General features: G+C 43.5%; 1 protein-coding gene across 1 annotated transcript; it reads right to left on the bottom strand.

The window, feature by feature from the left end:
• Positions 1-1,453: 1,453 nt before the first annotated feature.
• LOC128834270 (alpha-protein kinase 1-like) lies at positions 1,454-8,310 on the bottom strand. Its single transcript, XM_054022879.1, has 3 exons — positions 8,034-8,310; positions 6,687-7,124; positions 1,454-1,515 (listed from the first exon to the last, which is right to left on the bottom strand). The coding sequence occupies exons 1-3, from the start codon at positions 8,185-8,187 to the stop codon at positions 1,454-1,456; spliced, it is 654 nt and encodes a 217-aa protein (XP_053878854.1). The 5' UTR covers positions 8,188-8,310.
• Positions 8,311-13,682: the final 5,372 nt, after the last annotated feature.

The raw sequence follows: 13,682 nt of genomic DNA, 5'->3' as shown, positions 1-13,682 counted from the left end.
TCACCAGGCTGCCGAAAGACCCAACCCTTCAATCCCACATGTTCGTAGGGTGGCTGTGTCTGGACAGAGTTCAGTCACCATCTCAAGCTCTGGAGTTCAAAGGGTATTCTCAGGGTGCAACTCTATCTAGCAGCTTTTCCTGAGACATGGAACTCCACTGTCTAACTACCTAGATTCTGAAACTAGTGGTGGCCCATCCAAACCATCCCAGAAGCAATTATGTACAATAAAGAGTTCCACCAAAGCCATGGTCCTTCTGGATTACTGTTTCACCCTTTAGAGACTGTGTGATTGTTAAAGGGACACAGCACAAGTTATACACAGATCTATGGGAAAATAACAAACATCTGCACCCAAAACCCTCCCTCCAATATCCTTACACCTCCCAGAGTCCTTTGGGAATTATCCAGTTCTTTAAAGTCCTTCTCCTGCCCAATATTGCCATCTTGTCCTACTTGGTGAGAAAGAGCCCCTGCAAAGGACAAACCTGCTCCTTTTATGTAGTTCCAGCCCCTTTTGTCAGGTTCAACAACTTCAAATCCCTGGTCAGATGATTTGTTGCTTTGTTACAAGCGAACCTATGGAAAACTTGTTCCCATGGGCTGCAGCCTGCTCATTGTTCTAGGACACTTCCATTTGAATGGAAGACCATGCAGGTTAATGACTCTTGATTCCTCCACACAGCGTCTCGTCTCTTACATCTTCTACATATCCCAATCCAATATGGAAGTTAAAAAGGCAAAAGTGAAGACAGTTCAATTTACAATCAAAATGTTGTTCACAAAACAAAATAGAGTTTGCAGGCTGATACTGACTTATACAAACATACGTTAATCCACCAAACCTCACACAAAACTCTTGCAAATACTTAACCTGTCCTATTGTGATTGAAAACAGAGCCTGCACCTTGACAATAGTGGACATTGCAACATAAACATTACTCAATTCCCACACACATACTCCCTTACAGAAAACTAGAGAGTTGGTCTGTTTATTGTGTTCACTTGCTCAGTTCAATTAAATGTCTTCTGCAAGGTGGAATTAATGGCAAATATGCCAAGCTTGGAGGAGGAGAGTTTATCATTCTCTTTTAATGCAAGACATCAAATTATTATTGGCGGGGTCTAGTTCTGTGTTTGTAAAATTATCTTAACACATGCCCATAATCATTTTTCCAGTATATGAAGCTTTATTCTCTTTCGTGTTGATGTGAGTTAATGTATGGCATATAGCTATCAGAAGAGGTGAGAAAATGTGGTTTAAGAGGAAGACAAAGGATTGGGGGAGTGCACTGATTAAGAAAGTGCAAACTTGGTAGAATTAAGCAATTTATTTCCACTTAATCTGACTTAAGACATGTTTTGATTAACTGACTTCAGTTCAACAAAGCACACTAGTATGAAAAATAATAATATATCATAATTATATCTGGTTTTGCTAAAGTGTTACTAAATTAGTCATTTTCTCTCTCAGTAATTGAAGATGTTTTGTAGTTTTTAGTTATGCTGCTGCACACTGTACATCAGAGAAATTATATTGTAGTACAAATTACGCAGTCCTACTAAATCATTTTGTCTATAAAAATACCACCGTAATGACATGAAAAAATGATTGCAACATTAAGGTTAAGCCATATAAGCCAGAAAACTGAGACTAAAGAAGGAAGTAGATTTATTGTTTTCAAGGCTGAAAGGGACCATTTGTGATCATCTAGTCTGACAACTAGATCATCTAGTCTGCATAACATAGGACTTCCCTGAATTAGTTCCTGCTTCAAATCCAATAGCTGTACTTGAACTAGAGCACATCTTTTAGAAACACATCCAATATTGAATTTAAAAGTTCCAGTAATGGAGAATCCACCATAGCCCTTGGTAAATTGTTCCAGTGATTAATTATCCTCACTGTTAAAAGTCTTCACTTTATCCGTTCCAGTCAGAGTTTGTATAGCTTCAGTTTCCAGTCATTGGATCTTGTTATATTTTTGCCTGTTAGATTGAAGAGCCTAGCCTTTTATTATCAAAATTTTGTTCCCAGTATAGGTACATAAGGTATGTCTACACAGCAATAAAATACCCACTGCTGGACCATGTCAGCTGAGTTGGGTTTGCAGTGTAGACGTTCAGGCTTGGGCTAGAGCATGGGCTATGAGACTGCAGGAGGAGTACAACCGCGCAGCTCAAGTCCTGTGAGCCTGAGTCAGCTGTCACATGCCAGGCACGTGTGTTTTATTGCAGTGTAGACATACCTTAGAGGCTGTGATCAAATCACCCATTAACCTTCCCTTTCTTAGGTTAAACAGATTAATCTCCTTGAGTCTATCACTATAAGTAGGATTCACAGAGTTCTCTTTTTTTTTAATAATTTTGATGGATAATATTGTTTATTTTAAACATTTTTCAATATTTATCAATTTAAATTTTTAAAGTTCTAGGAAATCATGGGGAGGTCAGACAATAATTATTTCAGACTAGTAGATGTCGATGTTCAAAAACCTAAGCTTTATGAATTCTGCATAATTATCTGTAGCTCCAGCTCCACTAACTTAAGAGTTGGCTATTTTAGCAGAATTGTAAATATGTGCTTTGTTCAACAGTCATTACAACATGTTTTATATACAGCAGGGATCAGCAACCTTTGGCCCGTGGCCCGCCAGGATAAGTTTACCTGCCGCGTCCACAGGTTCGGCTGATCTCGGCTCCCACTGGCGGGCCGAGGGATGTGCCCGCCAGTGGGAGCCGAGATCAGCCGAACCTGTGGCCGCGGCAGGTAAACAAATTGGCCCGGCCCGCCAGGGTGCTTACCCTGGTGGGTCACAGGCCAAAGGTTGCCGATCCCTGATATACAGTATGGTGGGATTCTAATAAGTTCTCAAATAGAAATTTTCTTAGTTTGCCTATGTGTAAATTAATTATTAAATTGTTATTATTAATTATTATTATTATTAATGGAAATATTTTGTTGTCTGTGCATGTATAGTGTAATCAACATTTAGTGACAAAAATCTAATTCTTCTAAGCATAACTATTCAACATGTTTTCTAATTCTTTACCCATTTTTTGTGGCTCTTCCTTGAATCCTCTCCACTTTATCAAAATCCTTTTAGAATTGTGAACAGCAGAACTAGACACAATATTTCAGGAGCTGTCACACCTGTGCCAAACTTAACCTCACTATTCCTACTCAAGATTCTCCTGATTATACATCCAATTAATTTTCAAAGTCTCTGCTTCCTGGGATACACAGACACCCCCATCCTTTAAGCATGGCCTACATTCTTTGTCCTAGATGTATACATTTACATTTAACCATATTACAACACATATTGTTTGCTTGCGTCCAAATTACCAAATGATCCAGATAGCTCTGTATCAGTGTCCTGTACCCTTCACTATTTACAACTCTCCCACTCTAGTGTTATCTGCAAACTTTATCAGTAATTTTATGTTTTCTCCCAAGTTATTTTAAAGGTATTAAATAGCACAGTTCCAAAAACCAATCCCTATGGGATCCTACTAGAAATACACTCAACCCAGGATGACATATCCGTGAGTGAGCCAATTTTTGATAGATTGGCTGGGAATTTCTAAGTGAAACATCTTTCTTGTTGAAACCAATTTTTTTAGTAAGAATATATCAGTTTTGATTAAACTTTCATCAGGAAATGTTTCTTGGGCCCAGGATGGAACAGAGTGAGACACCAGAATAGCCAGTCACCCCAGATGCGAGAGACCAATCTTTGAGTCACTGCTGTGCCTGACCCAGAGGTACTCAAACCGAGGCCTCTGACACCAAACCCAAGTGTCCTAATCACCGGCTATACGGGTGGGTCTGAGGGTGGGTGAGAGAGTCTCTTTCTTTCTCTCTCATCATGAAAAATTCCAAAAGGCTCGATTTTGTCCTGTCGTGGAAGGAGAATCTTTTTGAAATCTGAAAATTTACATGGGATGGAAAAACAGTTTCCTCCCTCTAGTTTTTAATCCACTTAATATGTGCCATGTTAATTTTGTATTGTTCTCCTTTCTTCATCTAAATATTGTGCGGTACCAGTCAAATGTCTTACAGAAATCTAAGCATATTACGTTAACATTACCACCTTGCCTCTGGACATGCACACTGCTGCCTTCCTTTAGGTGTCTATTTTCCACCTAAGACCTAGCACAAGCTATGAACCAGAGAAGATAGCTGTTTGCCTGGCTAAGTCATGTGCAGGGCCCAGTCTAGTAGGCATGCTCAGAGGCTACTTACCAGATTAGGTCCCAGCAAAGTCTGGATGGAGGAGAAGTAGTGGTAGTGGTGTCCACTTCATAACTTTTAGCCTTGCATTTAGAGACATCTCTTGGGATTTGGGGGAAACAGATTCAATTCCCCCCTCTGCCTGATATGGAGAAAGGATTTGAACAGATGTCTTCTACCTCTCAGAAGAGCGCTCTAACCACTGGGATATTCTGATGTGGGGGACTCCCTCATTCTCTCTTGTTGAGCCTGTTGCACTGTGAAGATATAATGAAAGAACGATTGGAGCAGGACTGGACTCTGGGTCATCCACCTCCCAGGTGGGTGCCCTAACTACCCAGGATACAGAGTCACACTCCCTCTCTCTCTGGCCCAATGGTTATTCCACAGTGGATAAATACTTAGTTATACTTATAAGGTGGGCACCATCATCACCTCCTCTACCTGTTTTATGTGGAGCGAGGCAGGCACTTAGCTCATTCCTGCAAGAAATTACTTAGGTGCCTGACTCCAGGAGATGGGTTCCCATTCATGGATCCCTGCTGCCTGGATTTATCTCTGGGACCAGGGAGGGGCTTAGGTCACACCCCTCTCATCAGCATATCCCCCATAGGCTCCTGCTCCTAGAGAGGTGACGTTGTGCAGTCTATATGGTTTTATAAAAACTTGATAATAAGTCAATATAATGTAACTGAGATAGTTTTAGAGAAAATACGGTAATAAGTGAATGTAACGTAACTGGGATATGCTTCATGCAAAAGGTCTCTTGTAAGGTATCATTACAAAGCTTATAATCTACTGAGTATGATCATCTGATTTGTATAAATGTACCACTCTTGTATCTAAAACTAGAAATATAAAATGTAACTCTGAGGGCCTATTGTAATTGTGTAAAGTGTGGACCATTAATGATGGTTTGGAATCTTGATGACTCCCATTGTCTGCAGATGGCTGTATTTACCTGTGAGTCTTCCTGTATATGTGTGTGCTGGCAAGTGAGTAATGAAGTCTTGCAGTGACATGTGATCATGTCACCTGAACTGGAATCCATCTTTAACCTGGTGCTTTTCCAGTGAGGGGGAGGTGGAAACCCAGAGAGACAAAGAGTTCCCGCCTTATGCAAAAGATATATAAAGGGGGGAAGAGAACAGAGAGGGAGAGGAGCCATCATGAAGAATCCCCTAGCTACCACCTGAGCTGCAACAAGAGCTGTACCAGGGGAAAGAATTGTGCCCAGGCCTGGAAGGTGTCCAGTCTGAGAAAAAACTTATTGAAGCATCTCTGAGGGTGAGATTATCTGTATTCAGTTTGATTAGGCATAGATTTGCGCATTTTATTTTATTTTGCTTGGTGACTTACTTTGTTCTGTCTGTTACTACTTTGAACCACTTAAATCCTACTGTCTGTATTTAATAAAATCACTTTCTATTTAGTAATTCACTCAGAGTATGTATTAATACCTGGGGGAGCAAACAACTGTGCATATCTCTCTATCAGTGTTATAGAGGGCGAACAGTTTATGAGTTTGCCCTGCATAAGCTTTATGCAGGGTAAAACGGATTTATCTGGGTTTAGACTCCATTGGGAGTTGAGCATCTGAGTGCTAAAGACAAGCGCACTACTGTGAGCTGTTTTCAGGTAAACTTGCAGCTTTGGGACAAGTGATTCAGACCCTGGGTCTGTGTCTGGAGCCAGATGGGAGTGTCTGGCTCAGCAAGACAGGGTGCTGGAGTCCTGAGCTGGCAGGGAAAACAGAAGCAGGGGTAGTCTTTGCGCATCGGGTGGCAGCTCCCAAGGGGGTTTCTGTGATCCAACCCGTCACAGATGGGTTCCCATTCATGGATCCCTGCTGCCTGGATTTATCTCTGGGACCAGGGTGGGGCTTAGGTCACACCCCTCTCATCAGCATATCCCGCATAGGCTCCTGCTCCTAGAGAGGTCCACAGTGGTGGACTGGTTGTTTCAACGGAGCCTGCCACCCCTCCTTTTCGGGACTCTATGTGTGGGGGCTATGTGACTTTGTGGCGGGGGAGGACAGTTACAGATCCCCTGCTGTGTGGTTCTGTGATCTAGGATAAGGACTGCAGCATAAGATCTCTATCCGCCCTCCCCCGCCACAAAGTCACATGCCCCCCCACCCCCAACAGAACATGAAAACCACCTCCCAGGCTGACCAGGGTGCCTAGTGACTGCAATGTGTGTGTGACCTTCTGCTGAACCTGTCCCCGTGTCTGTACCCTGGTAAAGGTGACTGACCTCTCCAATTACCAACCCCCTTCCCCCACTTCAAACACACTCTCCCCTAAAAGAACATGATGGAAACAGTAATTAACAGAAACCTATCTTTTATTAGCAACTACACAGTTAGGGGATGAAACTGGGACTGGGGCTTGGGTGAGGCGGGAAGGAAAGGACTTATCAAATTTTTGGGAATGAGAGCCTTCTGGTACTTGTGCAGTCTGCAGCGGTGGAGTGACAGTTTTCACGGCCCCTGCTGCCCCTCCTTCTTGGGACTTTGGGTGAGGGGGGTATGGGAGTTTGTGGCAGGGGAGGGCGGTTAGAGATAGACTGCAGTGGGGCTCTGTCCTCCTGCCTCCGGTCCTGCAGAACATCCACAAAGCGCCGGAGCGTTTCCGTTTGCTCTCTCATTAGTCCAAGCAGCGTTTGAGTCGCCTGCTGGTCTTCCTGCTGCCACCTCTCCTCCCGTTCCCTGTGTGCTTGCTGGTATTGTGAAATGTTCTCCCTCCACTGGGTCTGCTGGGCCGCATCAGCTCGGGAGCAGCCCATAAGTTCTGAGAACATGTCGTCCCGTGTCCTTTTCTTTCTCCGCCTAATCTGCGCCAGCCTCTGTGAGGGGGATGCCAGGGTAGGTCGGGAAACAGTCGCAACTGTGGGATGGAAAAAAGGGAGTGAATTCCTCACAAAGATAATTTTTTGTGAACAATGAACATAGTCTTTCTCTGTAAACAAGACCATGCACAGCACCTATCACATGCGCACTCAGGACAAGGTCGAATTTTCGGCCTTCACATTCAGTGCCTGGGGTCTTGCAGTGGAGATCAGACAAGCAGGGCAGGACAGCGGAATTCGGGTAGAAGGCTGACATGGTAAGCTGTAGACTTTTGGCTGCTTAAAACTTAAATTAGAGCAGTGCCCTCCTTTCACGTTCAAAGCAATGCTCCTATTGTTGGGCAATTCCTGCTGCCAGCAATCCAGCTAGCATGAACTCTGCCCCTGTCCCACCCCCTCGCGGCTGTCCCCGGGAAAGATCCCTGTATGCTGCCCCTCTCCCGCCTCCACCGCGTGTCGGTAAACCGCCGGTGACAATTCTGTAAAGGAACAATCAAACAGTCCCAATAGTAACATTCCCCTAATTCTAAGCAGGTCACCATGAGCGACATCACTCTGCTGAGAATTTCTGAGACCGAGAAAGAATGCATGCTGCGTGAAAGCCAGCAAAAACCAGGGCTGTATGCCGCCATGCTCTGCAAGGCAATGATCCCAGAGTACTTGATGATAGCTTGGCGAGGAAGAGTTTCCTACCACGGAGGACACAATAAGGCCACTCTCCCCAGGAACCTCATGCAAAGGCTTTCCAATTACCTCCAGGAGAGCTTCGTGGAGATGTCCCATGAGGATTTCAGCTCTATCCCCGGACATATAGACCTTCTTTTCCAGTAGCTGCACTGGCAAGGACTAAAACGTTAAGCGCCTTGGGCAAACAAATCATGAAAAAACCCATTGTTAATATTCCTGTTCTGTTCAAAAATAAATGTTTACATGTTTAAAACACTTACCGACTGATCCTTCCCCTGATTCAGGGTCTGGGTTAACGCCTGGGGACGGTTGGTAGGGGAATCTCTGTGAGGGTGATGAAGAGATCCTGGCTGTCTGGGAAATCAGCATTGTAAGCGCTGTCGACTGCCTCGTCCTCCTCCTCAGCTTCCTCATCTTCCCCGTCCGCTAACATCTCCGAGGAAGCGGCCGTCGACAATATCCCATCCTCAGAGTCCACGGTCAGTGGTGGGGTAGTGGTGGCGGCCGCACCTAGAATGGAATGCAGTGCCTCATCGAAATGGCATGTCTGGGGCTGGGATCCGGAGCATCCGTTTGACTCTTTGGTCTTCTGGCACGCTGATGCATCCGAAGAAGTGGGCTGTAGTCCACGAAAGCTTATGCTCTAATAAATTTGTTAGCCTCTAAGGTGCCACAAGTACTCCTGTTCTTTTTGCGGATACAGACTAACACGGCTGCTACTCTGAAACCTGTCAGTTCCTTGATTTTCACGTGGCACTGCGTTGCATCCCGGCTGTATCCTCTCTCTGTCATGGCTTTTGAGATCTTCTCGTAGATCTTTGCATTCCGTCTTTTCGATCGCAGCTCCGAAAGCACGGACTCATCGCCCCACACAGCGATCAGATCCAAGACTTCCCGATCAGTCCATGCTGGGGCCCTCTTTCTATTCTGAGATTGCACGGCCATCTCTGCTGGAGAACTCTGCATCATTGCCAGTGCTGCTGAGCTCGCCACGATGTCCAAACAGGAAATGAGATTCAAACTGCTCAGACAGGAAAAGGAATTCAAATTTTCCCAGGGCTTTTCCTGTGTGGCTGGTCAAAGCATCCGAGCTCGGACTGCTGTCCAGAGCGTCAACAGAGTGGTGCACTGTGGGATAGCTCCTGGAGCTATTAGCGTCGATTTCCATCCACACCTACCCTAATTCGACATGGCCATGTCGAATTTAGTGCTACTCCCCTCATTGGGGAGGAGTACAGAAATCAAATTTAAGAGACCTCTATGTCAAACTAAATAGCTTCGTTGTGTGGACGGGTGCAGGGTTAATTCGATTTAACGCTGCTAAATTCAACATAACCTCCTAGTGTAGACCAGGCCTAAATGATAAGCACTATGAGACTCAGAGTTTGTGAATCTGGGCATGCGTTTGTATTTGCGCATGTGCACACACACACATGCACTTTGACGCTTCATTCTGTTATGTAATTAAGTCATGATCACTTGTACCTAGGCAACCATTAACTTTTATGATCAATTCCTCTTTTTCTGTCATGATAAGTTCCACTTTAGAATTCCCTCATTCCAAAACTTTCTGTGTTAGGAAATTGTCATCTATAAATTTTAGAAATTCCAAGGTTTAGCTGGCGGCCTTGTGCTGCCTACATGAGTCACTTAGGTTGATGTGCCCCATGATAATGTAGCTTTTTCCTCCTCTCCACATTTTATACTGGTGATTAAGATTCTGATCATCCTGTTCCCTAGTGTGATTTGATGCTCTGTAGCAGACACCAACTAGTACCTCATCTTGTGTTTTATATGATAAAACTATGATCCATAAGCATTCAAGATTATTTACTTTCAAATTGTCAATGAGCCAAGAAAAGGTAATGCCCTTTTTGATAGAGTGCCAATTCCTTTCCCTTTTTCCCCACTCAATCATTCCTAAACGGGTTATAAATCAATAATTGTAACAGTTCAGTCATACAGAATTTCCCATTGAGTTTCAGTAAACCAACTGTCACAACTTGGTCCATTCCCTTGGTCATTGATTACACTCTTGCTGTCTTCCTCCATGTCTCTCCAGCATTCTCCATCCTAGCTTAAGTCTCCTGGGAAACCTGCATTCCTTACAAGAGAAGTAGGACTCTCCTCTAGGTCCTGGTTTTGGACTGGTACCCCATTCTGCTTCCAGTTACCTTCATACAGCAAAAACAGCAGCTCTGTCTGCTTATGATCAGCAGTTGGCAGACTCCTTTGCAAGCATAAACTCACAAGCTGATCTTTCAGGATTTAATAATTCAGGCTTGGTGCCTGTCTTTCCTGAACAGTCCAATATTCCGCTCTCTGCTTGTGGTTTAATAGAAGTTTAGTTACTTGCAAAGCTTGCCTTTTCAAAGCTTAACCCTGATCCCTGCTAATCCCAGCACTACTACAAATACGGCCTTCTCTCTGGCTGAGAGTCAATTGTGAGTGGACCCAACTGCTGAATACCATGTTCATCTATGTCCCCTGGGTCGGAGTAAAGACTGGTCATTATTCCTAGCTCTGGGTCTCTCAGGAACAGATCCAGTGTCTGAGACCCCACAGTCAAGGTGTCTTAAACCCCAAGACCAGTGGCTCAGTACTTTTGAGTCCCTAGTTGCTTAGATATGTTTCCTCAGCATCCATCTGGTTGCAGGAGTGCTGGTTTCTCAATTAACCCTTTCAGGGACAACGTGGCAGAAAGTAAAGAACACTGGCTTAGCAAAGGAATTTCTTATCCACACAGTGGTTGTTACTGTTAACAAAGCATCTTAAAGAGTTCTAGATCTTCTGGAAACAAACAAAAGTGAAAGAATAACTCAAGTTTAGTCTCACCCCTGTTGTGGGCACTGGGTTTAGAGAGAGTTCTTAAGCTAGACAACCCTTCCTTATTCTGGTCTTCAGGCACACGAGGCTGGGCTGGCCCCCTTAACTAAGAGCACTCCCCCTTAAATATAGTCTCTGATCCCCTTTGGCCATATGCCTTGGCAAAGGGACTTCCCCAAGCCAGGCTTCAGTGTAGAGTTCAATGTTCTTGTGGGTGGGCTGGTAGTTGAGACGGAGTGGATACTTTAGTTCTCACATTAAAAGTCTTCTGAGAGGTGTTCTACCACCTTCAGAGCAGGGCCATGTCTGGAATAGACTGTCCTTCTCAGGGCCAGGCTGGTTTTGAAACACAGAACACAAAGTGTCAGCACACAGAATGGAAGAAACAAGACAAAATGAAGGTTACAACACAACACGAAAGTCACACTGAAAGTAACAATCACAAAATGGTATTTACAGACCAAATTTAACTTCACAATTTGACATAGATATACCTTAAATCTACTAGATCAGTAGGTTGAATTTATGCTCATAAATGAGTAACTCCAATTCCTCTTGTTTATTACCCAGGTTTATAGCACTGATGTATAGGCAATTAAAATATTTCTTCTCTACATGTGCTAGGTGCCTTGATTAATTTTATACTTGACATCTTGATTTTGTGTTAAATTAATATTAATCAGTTTCCCTTTTTCACCCACCTCTTTTGTCTAGTCTATAAATCTGAACAGCTGTGTGTTAATGTCCCAGCATCAGTTAATGTCCCATTCAGCTCTCCATTCCATTTGAGCAGCTGAATTTTCAGAGACATTTTCTGCACTTTCCTTCCCAAGACCCTGATAACGATTAGATACTTCTAGCTATGTGGAATTCTGCATGGTCCTCTTCTCTCTGATGGCCATAGCCTGCCCACCTTTATCTACCTCCAGTATTATAGATAGTCACCTCTCAGACTCTATCAAAAACTTTCCTGTTTGCCACTCCTGTTCATATGCTAATGAGTTCATCTGGCAACTGACTTCTGTATTAAGCCTCTCTGCCAGCTCCACCTCCAGGCTAAAAGGGAGGGATTAACCACTGAGATTTCAAAGACAAGGACTGATCACAAAACCTAGATTCCCAGCCACATGGCCCTCACCAAAACCCAAATGGACCTGTCTCACCTGGCACATGCTGGAACCCAAACCCTAGCCACACTACTACATGAAAAGCAAACCAACCAAGTCTCTCTACCTCTAAGCACATGATCCACTCCCCTGTTGCCACTCCTATTCATCTCCTCTGGTATATTTTTATTCTTATCGATAAACTAGGCAAATACAAATTAGATGGGGCTACTATAAGGTGGGTGCATAACTGGCTGGATAATCGTACTCAGAGAGTTGTTATTAATGGTTCCCAATCCTGCTGGAAAGGCGTAACGAGTGGGGTACCGCAGGGGTCTGTTTTGGGACCGGCTCTGTTCAATATCTTCATCAACGACTTAGATATTGGCATAGAAAGTACGCTTATTAAGTTTGCGGATGATACCAAACTGGGAGGGATTGCAACTACTTTGGAGGACAGGGTCATAATTCAAAATGATCTGGACAAATTGGAGAAATGGTCTGAGTTAAACAGGATGAAGTTTAACAAAGACAAATGCAAAGTGCTCCACTTAGGAAGGAAAAATCAATTTCACACATACAGAATGGGAAAAGACTGTCTAGGAAGGAGTACGGCAGAAAGGGATCTAGGGGTTATAGTGGACCACAAGCTAAATATGAGTCAACAGTGTGATGCTGTTGCAAAAAAAGCAAACATGATTCTGGGATGCATTAACAGGTGTGTTGTGAGCAAGACACGAGAAGTCATTCTTCCGCTCTACTCTGCTCTGGTTAGGCCTCAGCTGGAGTATTGTGTCCAGTTCTGGGCGCCGCATTTTAAAAAAGATGTGGAGAAACTGGAAAGGGTCCAAAGAAGAGCAACAAGAATGATTAAAGGTCTTGAGAACATGACCTATGAAGGAAGGCTGAAAGAATTGGGTTTGTTTAGTTTGGAAAAGAGAAGACTGAGAGGGGACATGATAGCAGTTTTCAGGTATATAAAAGGGTGTCATAAGGAGGAGGGAGAGAACTTGTTCACCTTAGCCTCTAAGGATAGAACCAGAAACAATGGGTTTAAACTGCAGCAAGGGAGGTCTAGATTGGACATTAGGAAAAAGTTCCTAACTGTCAGGGTGGTTAAACACTGGAACAAATTGCCTAGGGAGGTTGTGGAATCTCCGTCTCTGGAGATATTTAAGGGTAGGTTAGATAAATGTCTACTAGGGATGGTCTAGGCAGTATTTGGTCCTGCCATGCGGGCAGGGGACTGGACTCGATGACCTCTCGAGGTCCCTTCCAGTCCTAGAATCTATGAATCTATGAATCTATGAATTTGCTGAAAAGTATGTCTCATTGTTCATTATGATGTTGTATGTGTTAGCTTCCATAAGTGCTGGAATTAGGGGTGCTACAACACCCCCTGGCTTGAAGTAGTAATAACATCCCAAAATACATCGTTTCTACCTTCAGCACCCTCCCCCCCCTAAAAATTATTCCAGCATCACTGCCTGATCCTGCATGTAATTACATACATTATTAACTTATATGTGAAAGTGTTCGAAATCAGGGGCCTGGGTGTTAGAGATTGAGTGACATTGCCCTCTAGTGACTGATCTACAAGGAGGGCAAGGGACTGACTCCTGCTACAGGTACGTTCAGGCCATTCTGCAACTTGTGTAGGCAGTTAAGTATTTGATAATTAACTTTTTTTTTTTAAGTTGGTGATGGCAGAAGAAAAGAGAAGAAGGCAAGCTGCTGTTGATTTGCACTAAAAATACTCACTAGATATTTGGCCTCCTCTAACAAATTTTTGATAATCCAAAACAGAACCTTATGTGAACTGTACAATCTTCTCTTTGCTTCTTAAATCAACCACTGAAAAGTTTTGCTTTTAAAAATAATTACCACTATTTTGGTGTGATCCTATGGAAAGAGAAGGCATGCATATTTTATCTACATTTGTGTTTGTTAATTACAATGGTAAAAACAAATTGTGTC

This window comes from Malaclemys terrapin, chromosome 3 (genome assembly GCF_027887155.1).
Source record: "Malaclemys terrapin pileata isolate rMalTer1 chromosome 3, rMalTer1.hap1, whole genome shotgun sequence".
In the NCBI taxonomy this organism is placed as follows: Eukaryota; Metazoa; Chordata; order Testudines; family Emydidae; genus Malaclemys; species Malaclemys terrapin.
This window is presented reverse-complemented; position numbering and strand designations above follow the sequence as displayed.

Bases quoted from the DNA above. Each gene is read 5' to 3' on its own strand.
- LOC128834270 (XM_054022879.1), bottom strand. From the start codon at position 8,187: ATGAGGAAGCTGAGGAGGAGGACGAGGCAGTCGACAGCGCTTACAATG. The intron at 7,125-8,033 runs GTAAGTGTTTTA...TCCATCCCACAG, and splicing joins ATCAGGGGAAGGATCAGTCG to TTGCGACTGTTTCCCGACCT. The intron at 1,516-6,686 runs GTACCAGAAGGC...TCTGATGTACAG, and splicing joins CACCGCTGCAGACTGCACAA to TGTGCAGCAGCATAACTAAA.